The 16919-nt window shown below is 36.8% G+C and overlaps 1 protein-coding gene across 1 annotated transcript in view; it reads left to right on the forward strand.

Annotated features, from left to right (window-relative positions):
• Positions 1-16919, forward strand: part of ITSN1 (intersectin 1) — a 142088-nt gene that overhangs the window by 52863 nt on the left and 72306 nt on the right. Inside the window, exons 12-16 of the mRNA XM_051631369.1 lie at positions 3161-3423; positions 4241-4390; positions 4565-4705; positions 11355-11442; positions 11617-11756. Of these exons, the coding sequence (XP_051487329.1) occupies positions 3161-3423; positions 4241-4390; positions 4565-4705; positions 11355-11442; positions 11617-11756 (782 nt within the window). The remainder of the gene's footprint in view (positions 1-3160; positions 3424-4240; positions 4391-4564; positions 4706-11354; positions 11443-11616; positions 11757-16919) is intronic.

Below are 16919 nucleotides of genomic sequence, written 5' to 3' on the forward strand. Positions count from 1 at the left end.
ATGCACTCTCAACAGAGGCAGCACTTTGCAGCCCTATTATAGGACTGCAGTGAAAACTTTTTACTACCTCCATCTTCTCATTTAGGTTCGGTGTAGTTTGGCTTATGTCCTTTAAAAGATCACAGTATACATACAGAGGTGTGTTTCAACAGTATCATTTTTTATACAAGTTTTAGCAGCTCTGCTTTTGGGAAAATAAAAAAAAAGAGGAGAGGGAGGGTAGTAAGCCTCCTACCTGCTAAATGCCTAAGTGCTATGAAATGTCTTAACACTTCTGATAATTCACTCATTCTTCTTTGTGCTTTCTTTATTTTTGCTCTGTTTTATTCTAAGATGACCAGATTGTCGTACTGTTGAAGATGTAGCAATATGACAGATTTATACAGTGTAATAATAATTCTTTTATGTTTTGCTTGAAAATATTTTTCAATTATTTTAATTGATTTCTAGCACTGTATTGTCTCTTCAATCACAGTTTAAACATTTTAGTGCTCATTATGATGTGTATTTTGTTAGGATTATCTTTATTCCTTGTGTAGTTATGTTTGTATGTAGTTATGTATGTGTGTAGTTATATTGTAGTATCAATTCGTTAATACTTGAATTTCCTCTGCTATTTCTTTGCCAGATCACTCAGTTTTGTGAGATGCTTCTAAAGCTCTTCAGAGTTGGATTTTTATTTTAATACTGTGGCTATCTGGCTTCATCTCCAGAAGCTGTCTTGTTACTTTTCAATCTCTTCCAGATCATTTTTACCCTCTGAATAGCACAGTTGCTAGCAGAGATCTTTGAAGGAGGCTACTTAGAATCTGTCTGCCTTTGTGAAAGTTGGTAATTTATTTCATCCCTTAATTCTAATCTTGTAATTGTTTGTTCTCAAGAACTTTCTTTCTCTTTCCATACCAGGTTAGGTCAAGGGATCTGCCTGTAAGCTAGTCAGATACAAGTCTTGTCTTTGATAACTAACTGCTGCTGGCAGTCTGCTGGGTAATTCCTGGCTGTAGGAGAATGGAGGGAGGGGCTTCTGAAGGAGAACTCACTGAGGTCTCACAATGCAATGTTTGGTCACAAGTGAGATGTGACTCTTCTGTATTGGCTCTTTGAGGCCTAAGTCTTGTGTCTCTGGAATCAGGATTTTGGTATGCTGTTTGTCATGTCAGGAAGGTCAACTACTGCCTTGGCTTAGTGTCTTTATTAGACTTTGAAATTATGTACATGTTCTACTGTTGACCTGATCTTCTTTTTGAACTTGCTTATTGGTGCAGTTGACTTGAGAGTGTATTAGTCTTGAGAAGCAACTCTTTCCTACATTGGTTCTTTCATGATATCATGTTCAGTCATGTATACTAACTCCCTGTCTGTCTGTTGTAGCCTCTGCTACTTTGCCCAGTGTGTGAGTAGACTGATTAGTCTAGCTTCCAGGATCATTATACTGTCTTTTCTTAAAGACTTGTCATCTTCTAGTCTTACAGCACTGATGTTGGTTGAAGGATGGATTACACAACACAGCTAGTGGTTCATGAATTTTATACTTGATCTATGGATTAGCATTATCTGGGTTGGCAACCTGTTACTCTTAATTTTTTTGTTTTATTTTAGCTTTAAATTAATTTCTGTTTTCTTACACAGTAGAGTGTATAAGTATTTCATTGTATTTAATGCATAGATTTACCATTGGAAAGTTCATTTATAATAGTGAATGTTGTCTTGGTTCTATGTTGGCTTTGCTCAGTCGGGCTAGGTGGTGTTTTGTTTTTTAAGACATGTAAAAGATTTTTTTATTGCTGGCTTTTAGGACCTTCTGGAAGCTTTCCCTTAAGGATAGAAACACAAGCCAATAGCTACTTAAGTAATTTGCTAGAAGTTGTTCTCTTCTGTTTTTGTCCTTTGGCTATGTTTTGTTGTGTTATCTCCTAGTAGCTACCTTGATTTTGCAGAGTAACCATTGTAGCTCGTTGAGCAGCCGTCTTACAACCTGGTGTTTCTTCTTATTGACATGTATTTTCACAGCCTTGAACTTGGCATATCAGTGTCCATGCTCCTTGCAAATATTTTGCCTTTCTACCTATTCCTTTTAACTGACTTTCTTGGTGTAAATGTTTTTTTTCCTTTTTGCTTGGTTTCCTTAGCCCCCACTGATCTATAATCACATTCTCCGTCTAACAGTCTGTATCTTAATATTCTTTGAACCCGGTGGCTAATTTTAGACACGTTTGACAGACATCAAAGTGGTTAAATTTTTTCAAGTTCTATGAAAATTGGTGATTGACGATAGGAAAGGGGGTCAAACTTAGAAACTTAAGATGAGAATTCAACTGGCCCAGTGTGTCAAACAGCACATGCACACTTTAAAGTAAATATGTCCTGTCTCTTGTACATGTTAGGCACGTGGGGAGAGAAATATAGAATATGGAGTATGGGAAAAGGACATACAAGGTATGAAAAGAAACAGAAGGTGAAGTGGAAAGAATAATTTGGAGGTACTCTAGGGGAGAGAGCTAGAAATGTGGAATGAGAAGAAAAATACCTGATACTGCAGAAGAGTGTCAGGGAACCTGTGCTAGAACTGAGGTCTTTCTTTTAGGACAGTAAATGATGAGGATGTGAATCTGCACGAATCCAGTCTTCCTGAGTTCAGCCACTCAAGAACTTGAGCAAACAGTTTTCTTTTCCTGGCAGTAATGAGTAATCTTATGAGAATATCAAGTTTAAATATGTTCTGGTCATTTGCATAATGGCTTTTTCATAATACCATCAGCTGAATTCTTTGCCTTGTAGTAACTGAAGTGTTAGTTCATATACTGCTACTATAAAATATATAGAGGAGCCCTAGACCTGTGTCCTCACAGAGCATTAGTTGGTGAATGATTAGTCTAAATTATACCCACTTCTTGGGCTTTGTGGAGAAACCTGGAAGCCTAAGGAATGGGAACTGAAATTCACACCTTGGTTTCCTAAAGATGTGCGTTTAAGGGGATCTACAGTAAAAATGCTAATGATAAAGCTTAGACTTACCTGTGCAGCTGTATGATCAGCAGTTGAGAGCCGCATCTAGTACCGCTGGAAGGTTGTTTCACTTTGGTTCAGCATATATGGATTTATTTATTTATTTTTAATCAGAGTTTAATTCTCCTTTGCCCCCTGTTTCCATACATTAAAGTTACATTTGAAGATAAAAAGCGGGAGAACTTTGAACGTGGCAATCTAGAACTTGAAAAACGGAGGCAGGCTCTCCTGGAACAGCAGCGCAAAGAGCAAGAGCGTCTAGCACAGCTGGAACGGGCAGAGCAGGAGAGGAAAGAACGTGAGCGGCAGGAGCAAGAACGGAAAAGACAACTGGAGCTAGAGAAGCAGTTGGAAAAACAACGGGAATTGGAACGGCAGCGAGAAGAGGAAAGGAGGAAAGAAATAGAAAGAAGAGAGGTAAACAACTGGATAAAAGGGAGGTGACTGTATCTCTGGCAGCTGTGTTTGATTAGAACAAAACATAATGTGTACACTAAGTATCTTACTGTAGTATTTAGTAAGCAAATATTTAATGAATTAACTTAAATTTCTGGGTTTCTGAAGGTGAAGATTAGGCTATCTCTTTATTTTTCATGCAAAATGAATGGATGAGACATTTAGATCTAGGACAATGAGCTCCTAGCCTTTGACTTCTCTAATAGCAAAAATTATTATTACATTCTATATAGAAAGAGATGCTGCAATGAGTGAAGAAAATTTTACGGGCATTGGTGGCAATCATGGTTTTCCTCTGATGAGTTAATGTGTTAAAGAAAACACATACTGGTTAACTTAAAAAGCTATTATTTTCTGACCTAGCCAGATAATGATGCATTCGGTGCAGTAGCATTTTATTTGTTGCAAAGCTGCAGAATACATAATGTTGTAGGTTAGAAGGAGATTTGATGCTATCCTGGAGAGTTCTTGAAGTGTTAATATGAAACTATTTGTTAAATCAGAAAACTGGATCTTGGGAAACTGATCAAAATGGAGTGATACTCTGCTTAGTCACCTATCTACAATACAGTGAGACTCAATTTCATCAGTGCTTTCCAAGTGAACATTTAAACAGCTGAGCAACTTTTGTGCTTCAGTAGAGGCATATATTTAGTCCACAGTTTAGCAGTGTGTTTATATCAATGTTTTAATTGTACATTAGAATATGAGTATCAGCAATTAAAATAGTTTCTTGAATTATAGTTTCTCTTTATTTCTTTATTTTAAAATGCTGCAGGCTGCAAAACGGGAACTTGAGAGGCAACGGCAGCTGGAGTGGGAGCGTAATCGCCGGCAAGAACTACTAAATCAAAGAAACAAAGAACAAGAGGACATAGTTGTTTTGAAGGCAAAGAAGAAGACCTTAGAATTTGAGCTGGAAGCTCTAGTAAGTGATCTCATTGCAAATCAAACATAAGCACAATAGTGACTGTGATATGGTCTTGTGTATTTTCTATAATTTCAACTTCTAAATAGGGAATAAAAGTCCTTTTTAGATCCTGACTTGCATGACAAACCTGTCTGGTAAAAATTCTGTTTTCTTTTTTTTCTTTTTCTAAAGAATGATAAAAAAAATCAGTTGGAGGGAAAGCTTCAGGATATCAGATGTCGGCTGTCTACCCAAAGACAAGAAATTGAAAGTACAAATAAATCTAGAGAACTGAGAATTGCAGAAATCACGCATTTGCAACAGCAGCTACAGGTGAGAAAAATATCTAATTTTTTTCTTAGCCTTGCATTTTAACCTCCTCAACTGCATCAATATCTTAAGCAAACTTCCTACAATATATGATGTGTTGTTCCTTTTACATAAGGAATTGTTGTAAATAATTTTTTTTAAATGAAGATAGTTCTTTTAAATTAACGTTCTTCAGACATGTCTAGGAATTGCTTCCTGCACTTGAAGGTGTCTGTGATTATCACTTCAACTTCATGGAATCCTGTTGTGGGGAGCACCATATACAGTGTTTGGCTAAAGATACTAAAGGGTTTGGGGGAATGAGGAGAATTAAATATTACGTGATGTATTTTTCTTGGCAGCGATTGCTATTTGTGTGTTGAAAGAAAGAACTGACTTCAGTGAAGTGGCTTGGTGATGATGCTTTTTAAAAAATATATAAAATAATAAACTTTCAGAATTGAAGTTACTAGTTAAACCAGTTAGTTCTTGGCCTAATCCTAGCATTTGTCTTTACTACTTCTCTATCTAAAATTATCTGTCAGATAATTACAGACCAGTCAGCCTCACCTCCATTCCTGGAAAAAATGATGGGGTGGCTCTTTTTGGAGGTCATCTCTAAGGACATGGAAGAGGAGAAGCTTATCAGTAGTAGTCAGTATGGATTTACCAAGGGGAAATCATGCTTGGCTAACCTGATAGCCTTCTATGGTGTTGTGACTGAATGGATAGATGCAGGGAGAGCAGTGGATGTAGTCTATCTTGACCTTAGCAAGGCTTTTGATACAGTCTCCCAAGACATCCTTGTGAGTGAGCTCAGAATATGTGAGATAAAAGAATGGATAGTGAGATGGATTAAGAACTGGCTACACAATAGAGCCCAAAGAGTGGTGTTCAATGGTGCAGAGTCCAGCTGGAGACCTATAACTAATGAAGTCCCTCAGGGATCAGTGCTGGGTCCTATTCAACATCTTTATCAGTGACCTGGATGAGGGGACAGTGTCTTCTCAGCAGATTTGCTAATGACACGAAGCTGGGAGGATTGGCCGATTCACCTGAAGGCTGTGCAGCCATTCAGCCAGATTTGGACAGGCTGGAGAGCTGGGCAAAGAGGAACCTAATGAGGTTCAACAAAAGCAAGTGCGTAGTCCTGCACCTGGGAAGGAACAACAAAATACACCAATACAGGCTAGGAGGAGATCTGCTAGAGAGCAGCTCCATGGAGAATGACCTTGGAGTCCTGGTAAGCAACAAGTTATCCATGGGACAACAATGTGCCCTTGTGGCCAAGAAGCCCAATGGTATCCTGGGGTGCATCAGGAGGAGTGTGTCCAGCAGATCGAGGGAGGTTCTCCTCCCCATCTACTTGGCCCTGGTGAGACCTCACTGGGAGCATTTTGTCCAGTTCTGGGCTCCCCAGTTCAAGAGGGACTGGGATCTACTGAGAGAGTCCAGTGGAGGCTACGAGGATGATTAAGGGACTGGAACACCTGCCTTACAAAGAAAGGCTGAGAGCCCTGGGGCTTTCAGTCTAGAGAGGAGAAGACTGAGGGGGGATCTAATTAATGTCTATAAATACATGAGGTCATCAAGAAGGCAGGGACAACCTCTTTTCACTTGTGCCCTGTGATAGGACGAGGGGCAACAGACTCAACTCAAGCACAGAAAGTTCCACCTCAACATGAGGAAGAACTTCTTCACTGTGAGGGTTACAGAACACTGGAACAGGCTGCCCAGACAGGTTATGGAGTCTCCTTCTCTGCAGACTTTCACGACCTGTCTGAATGACTTTCTGAGTGATCTGCCCTAGTTGTATGTGGATTTTGATCTTGCTCCAGCAGGGGGGTTGGACTCTGATCTTCAGAGGTCCTTTCCAACCGCTAATGTTCTGTGATTCTGTGATATTAAAGGTGGCATTGAGAAGATGTTTGCTTTTAGTGAAAGAATGTTCTTTGCAATTTGTAAAGGTTTCTAGGTGAGTTGTAGTAGTTGATTTAGGGATTTTTCTCTTTATTAAATGTTTTATATTGCTTGAAATTAATTATTGGCTAGTAATAGGGGCTCTCAGTGCTTTTCTACCACTACAAAAATAATTCCACACTTATCTTATGTGAGCTTAGTTGTAAAACCTGTCTTAGAACCTAATCCTACTGTCCATTTAAACTTTCTAAGCATAATTAATATAGTACATAAATGTGAACAAAACCAGACCTGGAACTTTCAGGGTTTTTATTTTATTTATGAGTTTGGTTTTTTTCTTTATTAAAACATCTTGCATTTCTGTTGAAGTTTTGTGTACAACATTACATTTTTCGCAAGGCATTTTTCTTTTGGCAGCAGCTTGCTATAAATAGTATAATTTAGGGGTTATTTCTTGCACAGTGTTTATATCCACATGATGCAAACAGTAGCAAACAAGAAATGCTACTAAGGGATGTTTGTGACAGAAACTACTGCCATGGTTTGACTCGAAACCACTCTTCTCTCTTTAGTGAAATGCTCCTGTATTGACAACTGGTAATGAAGTCAAATACCATTGAATCAAGTGCTAAGTTACACTTAGCAGTACTTGCTCAAAGAAACAAAAAACTGACTGTGCTTGATAAAAGTGTGAAGAAGTCCCAATTTACCTGAATAAGTTAAAGACTACCAATCTTACGTGCACAGCCAGTTTCCATGTAAAAGCAACAACCACCTGAATTTCCCTCTAACCCTTCTATTCCAAGAGCTTTCCATAGAAATGGTCTAAAATACTGTAACTCACTTCAGAAGCATCTAGGCAGCTACTTAGCCATTGATAGATAAATGTTATTTCAACAAATTGAATGGAATTCATATCCTACTTTCATGTAATTTAACTTTGTATTTTTTTTTCAGTTAGCCTCTGTAGTCAGAAAGCTCAAGTACCTTTCTGCTTTTGTCATAATATAACAAATCAAGAAGGAAAAATTTATATGTAACAGTAAATGGCTGTAAGTCATTTATGTTATAGTGAAGTTCAATGTGCTACAGTTGGGATAGGGTCCCATTATAACAGATATAGTAAAAAAAGTGAGAAAAATACCATTATTATCGAGACATTGGAATGAGATTCCACAGCTGGGTATAATAAATGGAAGCTGCAGAAGGAAGAAAAAGATGTGAAACCAATTCTATTGGGAAACAAGTAATGGGTGAGATAAACTATCTACAAGCAGATGTGGCTAAGTGGCTTATTAAAAAGTACTAGGTAAACAAGGAGCAGTGTTCTCTGTAGACTCATTAACAATTTTTTAAAGTTTTAATCCTATCCTTGGCTGATCATAGATGTGCTTTTTCCTTACCTACAGCTTTTATGGATCAGTTTTAACTATATCACTGTGAAAGGAAAAGTTAAGGAGGGTAGAGGGATTCTTCACCTCCCTAACATTTAGTTGTTTTGACATCACTCTGAAATGTTATTGAAACAGCTGGTGAAGGACGATGTTTTTTGCACAGTTGTCTACGTTTTATTCTTGTTACGGAATGAATATTTGTAATTATGTTAACTGTCTCCAGGCATTGTAATTGGTACTAGATGCTCTGTATCCAGTAGCTTATCTAATGCCTATTCACTTTCTAAATGGCTTAATTTAGAGTGACTGTAAGAGCACTTCTGTAATGAAAATCATGCTTGCCTTTGTTGGCAGTTTTTTTGTTGGATTTTTGGTAGCAAGGTGTGGGGTTTTTTTAATGTTGACACCAACAGCTGTGGCTTTGTGGTATTATGTTACCTCAGGTGATCATTGATCTTGACCACTAATATTTCAGTTTGTGTTGCTTAAGGGGTTTATCATAATTGTGATCCCAGAAAGAAGTGTCACCAGTTAGTAGAAAAGGCCACATTTTATCCGGGGAGAACTTAAAAGAGTGTATATTTTTTTTTTTGAAAAAAATAATTTCTCAAATTTCCTCTAAATGTTTCTAACTAATTTGTCTAAGAAAAAATTTTTACTTACTAAAGCTGTAAGTGACTTTAAAATTAGATTTTGATCCTTTAAACTCTCAAATAGAATAAAAACTCAATGTTGTCAGTTATCTTTGTAGAATGATACAGATTCACTTGGAAATGTTTTAGTTTAATATATCTGACACTCACTATAGAAAGATGAGTTAATTCAAAGCAGTAATTATTCTCCAACCTACTAATTAGTTTCAAGATGGAATTTGATTAAACTTGTGGAAGAAATTGTATAACAGTCTTGGGTGATGATGAAAGTTTGTGCTAGTGATATGAATAAGTAGTATCTGGTAGAGTGGTATTTCCAGGGATGTTCAGAAGGATCCCTCCTTCAAAACGCCGTAACTGTGTGTGTTTGATTCAAGTTTGTACTATCTGTAGGGCTTCTGCTAGTTACCTACAGGGTTTGCCTCCTTGATGAACACTTTGACTCTCAAGTAATTTGCCTTTCCTCTGAAGCACTGGAAGCAGGGTATGTGGCAGAGACTTAGGATGTATAGTGATATCTCATTTTCTCATATGCCTCTTGCTGAGGTGCAAGGTGAGAAGAGAACTTTCCCTCATTAGATTGACAGGAACTGTTTTTTGATGGTTTTTTTTGCCTTCTACTGCTATATGGGACATTATTAAATTCTTGGGAATTTCTTGTTTCATGAAATTTTAGTGTTGGTGATGTCATTAATACTTTTCATGTGTTTCTTCAATACAACTAGAGGATGTGAAAAAGCATGCTGTGGATGCTCTTGGAATAGATGCTTACTATATTGTTGTGATTTCAGGAAAGAGAACTTGATCCTCATGATCCCTTGGCATTCTCTGTCCTTAAATACTTGCCAAAATATTCTGTGTATTAAGAGTGACTAGACTGGAGCTTAGAGTTACTCTGGCCTTTAAAAATAAACAACTAAGGTTAGGATTACGTTCCACTGTGAAATATTGTCCCATGTTACTTTTTGTGCTTGAAGAATTATAATTTTTCCTGTAAATCCTATTTCATTTTGACATCCATTCTGATATTTGGCTTATCTAAGTGGTTTTTGAATTGGAATGATAAAATTTTTATGTCCTTGTGTCTTGAAAGATTATTTCCTTTCCTTGTTCACTTGCAGTTTATCCATCAATACATGCGGTCTACTAGATGTCACCTTTCTTGGATTATACTCCTTGAAAACTTAATTTCATGTAGCACATGATGCCTATGTGCTATACTAATTTAATAATACTGTTTAAATTTTCCAGCTCAAACTATGGCATGGGGCACACAAGTATTTAGGTTGGTGGATGTGGTGGAAGGGGAAGTGTGAACACAAAGGATGTTGTTTTGCATGTGGTTGAAGGACAGGGTAATGGTGGTTGTTGGGATGGAACCAGGCCCCTTCAGGCAGACTTGGAAAATGCTGTGTTATATATTGTTGTTTCTCATTTGGTTCTAGGTAGGGAATAATAGTCCTATGATAGGAGTATCTGGCTTTCAGGATATCCTGGAAGGGCTGAGAAAGATCTGCTGATGCTATAGACAGTGCAGCTGAACAGCAGCGAACACATGTAACTCCTAATAGTCAAATACACAGTTCATCTTAATTTTGATACCATGTGAATTTATGAAGTCCTTGACTCTGCTGTGCAATCTAAGTAAGTTTTTCGGAACGTAGAGAGATTGTGCTAGTTTGCAGTCATTGCATAATCATAACTGCTGTGTACTGCAGAAGCCAAATCCAAGACTGCCATGAGTAAAGTAGGACAACTACAAAGTCACGTCAATACAGTCAACCTTGTGTTCTTGTAACAAAAAAGAAAAACTTTTCATGGGGCTCACTCTGGTATTAAGAGATTAGGTGATGTTTATTCTTAGGATTGTATTATGTCATTTGCAATCCTTCCTGACAAATTGAAATTGTCAGATGGCTGATTCCTCAAAAGCCTGCAATTCAAGACAACTGCTGAAATAAATTACTTAGTCTGAAAGATGAAATGTTGACACACAGGTGTCTTTTATAAAATAAACTGTTGCACATCATGCTTCTATAGTGCATTTTGACAACTTGAAATTGGAGGTCAAGGCTTCTGAAAGGGGTGTGAAGTAGCATTCATCCTCCTTCTCATCTGCGGGGTCTCCTGTAATATATTGGTGTAAAATCTTATGACTGTGTATTGAAATTGAGAGAGATCATAATACTCTTTCAAGAGTGCTACATTGAGAGACTTAGGGCTCAAATATTTTCATTTAACAGAGCTTATGTTGCCTAGCTTTTGACCATAATATAATCCTTTAAAGTGAAAGTCTTTATTTTATCTTTTTCAAATAAAATGTAAAAATTTGTCTTCTATTCGTAAACAAAGTTCATGTATTAAAACAAGAATTAAACAGTAAGTGCTTGTTTTAAAGTTTCCTGAGGTCTATCCTAGTAATTTTGCACTGTATCTAATGTAACTCCAAGCCAAGTTATGTATTCAATGAGAATAAATTCTCAAGTAACATGCCTAAATTGTATATGCTCACTTTTTTGTATTGAAAGATAATTATGTCTGAGTGGTAGTACCATACAGATAGTGGATGGATAATAGCTGACCAAGAGAAAAAGTAGAGTCATTTCAGTAGATGTCAGTATGGGAAGTCTTATGGCTACTGTCATCCTTCACTCACCTTTCTGTCTGTTTCTCTTGTTTTCTCTCTCCTTGTTGTCCTCTATTCAGGAATCTCAGCAGATGCTTGGAAGGTTGATTCCAGAAAAACAGTTGCTTAATGACCAGCTAAAGCAAGTTCAGCAGAACAGTTTGCACAGTAAGTATATTTTTGTACATATCTAACTTTGTGTATGTCAAGGTACTGCTTTGCACAATGTACTCTGTAATTTTTTTTTTTGTGTAGGAAGATGCATGTTGAAAAATACTGCTTTCTATGACCTAAAATTCTCTGTGTAAGAAAATACTTATTTGACACTATGTTTAAAAACAGGAGATTCTCTTCTTACTATCAAAAGAGCTGTAGAAGCCAAGGAACTAGCACGTCAACAGCTTAGAGACCAGCTAGATGAAGTAGAAAAAGAAACCAGATCTAAACTTCAGGAAATTGATATTTTCAATAATCAACTGAAGGTAATCCTAGATTTTTTAACCCTTTCTTCTAAATGTTCAGTTAATTATTTTCTAACTTGGTTATGGAAAAAAATATTGTAGTAATATTAGTGATTTAGAAGGTCAGTTTTGGGAACATTCTCAATTTTTTTGGCTAAAAAGTACCACTTAGCATCCAAACTCAGAGTTTGAATCAACTTAATCTCTAGAATCTATTTAAGAATAAATTTGATCTCTGATTCCAGATCTGTGATTGCAAATATGGAACAGCCACTTTCTGCCCTTTTGCATCGAAGTGCGAGACTGTAGTAGGTCAGCAAATCGGCTGGAATCAGTACTTCAAATTGGAATCTTTGATAGAGAGACTTGATTTTCTGCTGACATGCAGAATTTTTATCTGCTGTTCATAAGCTCATACTTGTTCCTGAATGTAGTTGTCTGTTGTTTGTGGTTTCATGCTTTATTGATCGGTCTTTTGTTAAAACTGTGTTATTTTTGTTTATTTCTGCACAAGAAAATTACAGAAACTGCAGAAGTCAGCAGAGGGAGTGTTCTTCAGAGAGAAGCTATAAGTCAGCCTTTAGTTACAAACTTTTAATACTGTTCACCTTTTCATAAATTATTCTAATGTTAAAGTACTTTATCTGCTAATTCAACTGATGGTTTTCTCCTGAAAGCTGCCTAGAAAAATACTCAATTTCCTGCAAGGTATAATAAATTGTGCTACAAGTACATAGAAAGAAAAGCACTACGACAAATACATTAATGTTTCTGTAGTTGTTCTGAAATTATATCAACTATGATTACATATATGCTTTAGAAAGGAAGCTGTATTTGAAGTTAAGCAACAAATAGCTGGTTTTAATATTAAAGTTATTAATCATTATATGAAAAATTAAAAGCTGTAGACTGTACCACTACCTGTTTTGATGTCAATTCAAAGATGACTCTCCCAATCTCAGGCAGAGAGGTAGAATCTCTGCAGAGTTATAAAAGACACAAGATGAACAAAACATTTGCAATGTATTTTAAAAGGAAAGGGAATGGTTTACATCACCGTATTTTATATATGCTTTTTGGACACATCTTAACATATGTGCTTTTTGGATGATGTGGTAAAATGACCAAAAGATAGTAATTCTAAAATTAGTCTCAGCATTCTGGGTGATCATAAATGACCTAAACAGCTTATAAATTTCCAGAGGTGTGAATAATCTTGTTACTGTGACAGTAGCAGAAAAAACCCAGACAAAAACCCCAAAACTCCCATCCCAAACATGCAAACAAAATTCAGTATTTTAAATGCTGAATGGCTTGGCTTAACAAATAACAAGGTAATGATAATTAAAAATTGAAAATGCGTATTAAACAAATACATCAATTTATCAGTGCCTGCCATCTATCCAAGAATGTCTTTTCTAATTGTATTTTGCAGTTTAATGGGAAAATTGATTTTTGTGTTCAAATCTTAATATTTAGAGTTATCACATTAAATTCTGAAAATCAGTAATGTAGACAGTTTTTTGGGAAGACTTCAGCAAGCTTCCTCTGGCTTGAGAATACTGAATTCTTCATTTCATAATGTGTAGAAGCAGTGCTTAATAGGAAGATCCCTTTTCAATGCTATATAGTGCTATTTTTGCCTTGCTGCAATTTTCTTTGCTTGCTTGGAAGAAATGAGGTTAAAAGGCAAAAACAAGGCACTGGGGCAGTTATACTATGGAAACTGAGAAATGGGAGTTTGATTCAGAAAGCTGTATTTTCTCCCTTTTGTAGTTTCACTAGATGTGCAAGATGTATTTTTGTGGCCTGGATGATTTCAGTACTAGATTAAAATACCTACAAAGCATATATACCGTTTTGTGGACTCAGCATGGAATGGTTATAATACATACTCCCATTGCTGGAGAAACCTCTCAGAATCATAGAATCACAGAATGCCAGGTTGGAAGGGACCTCAAGGATCATCTGCTCCAACCTTTCTAGGTAGGAACACGGTTTAAGTGAGATGGCCCAGCACCTTGTCAAGCTGAGTCCTAAAAGTGTCCAGTGTTGGGGAATCCACCACTTCCCTGGGGGGATTATTCCAATATCTGACTGTTCTCATAGTGACAAACTTTCTTCTGGCACCCAATGGGGATCTACCCAGCAGTAACTTGTACCCATTACCCCATATCCATCTGACTCCTTGTAAATAGGGAGTCTCCATCTTCTTGGTGCCACCCTTTAAGTACTGGAACGTGGCAATAAGGTCTCCTCTGAGCCTTTTCTTCATGCTGAACAAACCCAGCTCTCTCAGCCTTCCCTCGTGTGGCAGGCTTCCCAGGCCTTTGATCATCTTTGTGGCCTTTCTCTGGACCCTTTTCAGCCTGTCCACATCTTTTTTTGTGTGTGGCAGGGACCAGAACTGAACACAGTGTTCCACATGTGGTCTGACAAGTGCTGAGCAGAGTGGGATGGTGTTTTCTTTCTCTCTGCTGGTGACACCTTTGTTGATGCAGCCCAGCATCCTGTTGGCTTTCTCTGCTGCTTCAGCCCACTGGTCACTGGTATTGGGCTTGTTGTTCATCAGAACCCCAACGACCCTTTCCACAGAGCTAGTCTCCAGCCAGGTGCATCTCAGTCTGTGCTGTGCTCCTGGGTTGTTTTTTCCCAGGTGCAAGAAGGTGCTGTGTATGCAGTAGTGGTTTAATGGATGTTGTTCTTGTGGAGAGGGCTCTTAGAACACCTTGCTTGTGAGACTTTATCCACAAAGACTGAAAAATTTCCTGAGACTTATAATTTTATTAGGGTTTGTGGAAGTGGAAGTTCAGTTCTTAAACCAAGGCAGAACACACCTATCTCTTAGGTAATAATATTGCTCAAAACAAAGTAGTTTAGAAACCTGCAATAGTTCTCAGATACTTTTACCTGAACAACCAAAAACGAATGACAACTTTTAGGAACTGCCACTGGAAAAATGATTGTTACATTTAAAATAGGTAGACAGTGGCTTATAAATAACTGCCAAATTAATAGCTTCCTCCCCAGGTAACAGAATAACTTCTTGTTTACTTATTAGTAACTGGATACCTAAATACAGCAGACTCATTTGGTGCTGTAATACCTTGCAATTTGTATAATTATCAGTCAACTATATAACATTCAAACTTAAATGTAAAACCTTTTCACATAGTGTATCAAAATGTCCACCACATCTGAGCTCCTAATATAATAAAGGCTTATATTAAGATGGGAAATGCAGTAATGTTTATTTTTTAAATGTATTTGTATTAAATAAATAATTTTAAAATTCAAGGCTGAATCTAAATGATCTCGTAGGTTAAAACTGATAGACTTCCTTTATGATGATCTGCTTTTATTTTATGCTTCAGTGTCCTAACTGAGATGAAAATTTGGGGTGGCTCTCAGGTCAGCAGCACCATCATTGCCACTGTCTTGTGCAGCTTTTGTTCTCTAACAACTGATGGAGAGGCACTGGTGCTTGCCTAGTCTTCTATAATGCAGTTAGTGCTGGATGAGAAGCAGAATGATGTGGTACTGTTTGCAAACTCCCAGGAAAAAAATATCTAAATACTCTCTCTCTATACCATCATAGAGCATTTTGCACTCAATTCCTACAGGGAGAGATAGTAATACATGTCTTTACTTAGTAAGAATCCTTAATTTAATAGAAAATCGAACCAAAATTGTAAATACGTAAACTGTTGCTCTCAAGTACAAGGTATGTGCCCAACTAGTTTTGTTGAAATGCTTAAGAGACCATGATGATGACAGCAACATTAAATTATAACATTCTGCCATAATTGCTGATATGTGTTACTTATTTGTTGTGAATATTGGTTGCATTATCTCCTATGTGAATATATCCTTAAATTTTGCAAAACGCCATTTCTGATTCACTCTCTTGAAAGAGGCTACACTTGATCTACTGATAGTGAATGCAGAAATATGACACGATAGTACAAGATAAAACGAATTATTAAACTAGTATCTAATGTGCCTTTTCATTGATGAAGACCCTAAGGTTTACCTAATGTTCTAATATACTTTAGGTTGCACTATAATAGTATACAGTGGATTGCACTGCATTTGCCTCCATATTGCAGTTTTTATGTGCTGCAGTAAATGAATACTTTAAAAAAGTGTTACATTACCTCCTCTTAGCTTCCTGTCATAATAGCATATATGAGTGACTAGGAAGAATAATGAAACCTTTTTTTCCACTGGATCTTTTGTCATCCCTCCAGAACAACTGATTTAAATTTCTTCTCATTAGTCCTTTGGAGCTCAAGTACTTCAGTTACTTTTGTTTCAAGCTAACATCTCAAGAGTTAGGAATGTTCATAGAATTTGGTTCCTTTTCCAAAACTTCCTGGAGTATAGAATGTTATTAATATTTAAAAAGAGGTAGTTTCAAGTATCTCTGAATATCTTTAGCTAGAACCACATGGTTTCAGGAAAGGGTTAGTACTTGTTTGGCAGCCTGCAGCTGGTCAGATATCCTTTTAAATCAAATTGGAGGGATTTTATCAGAGATTATAATAGTCTTGTGGATCATGCTGTATATGGCTGTAGAGTAAGCGACTGAATGAGTAACAAGGTTGAAAGTTGGGTAACTTTTTTGTCCTGAATTAATCTTGAAGGATTCTAACTTCCATTGCTCATTAAAAATATTAGCGTAGAAATCTAATAATTAAAATTGATACAGTTATTAGTAAAATATAACAAGGCACTGGTTTATTTTCTCTGCTTTATAATATAATTTAGTGCTACTATTTACAAATTCCTTCTAGGTTCAGTGTGAATTTAAATTTTTCAAAGATTAGTCATTACACACTGTCAAATAAAGCAATAAAAATAATTCTTAATATAGTTCTTTTCTCCAAAGACCAAATAATAGTTTCCTGTAGCATAGAAGAGTTAAGTATTTAGAGCCTATCTGTGTTATTGCACAGGAGAAGACAACTAAATTAGTGCTTATGAAGTACATTTAATCTTGCTGAGAAGCTATTCTCAGTGCCTGGAAAAAGAGGTGAACAAGTAGAACCAAGTTCTTTAAAAATGTTTTACATTTTGTGTCATGTTCCGGTTGTTGTCAGTCCCTGTCTAGTCAGTGTGCACTGGACAAGTCTTGCATATGAATGCCTGTTTACATTTGAGCATTTCTTTCTTCCAGTCAGT

This window comes from Apus apus, chromosome 1 (assembly GCF_020740795.1).
Source record: "Apus apus isolate bApuApu2 chromosome 1, bApuApu2.pri.cur, whole genome shotgun sequence".
In the NCBI taxonomy this organism is placed as follows: domain Eukaryota; kingdom Metazoa; phylum Chordata; class Aves; order Apodiformes; family Apodidae; genus Apus; species Apus apus.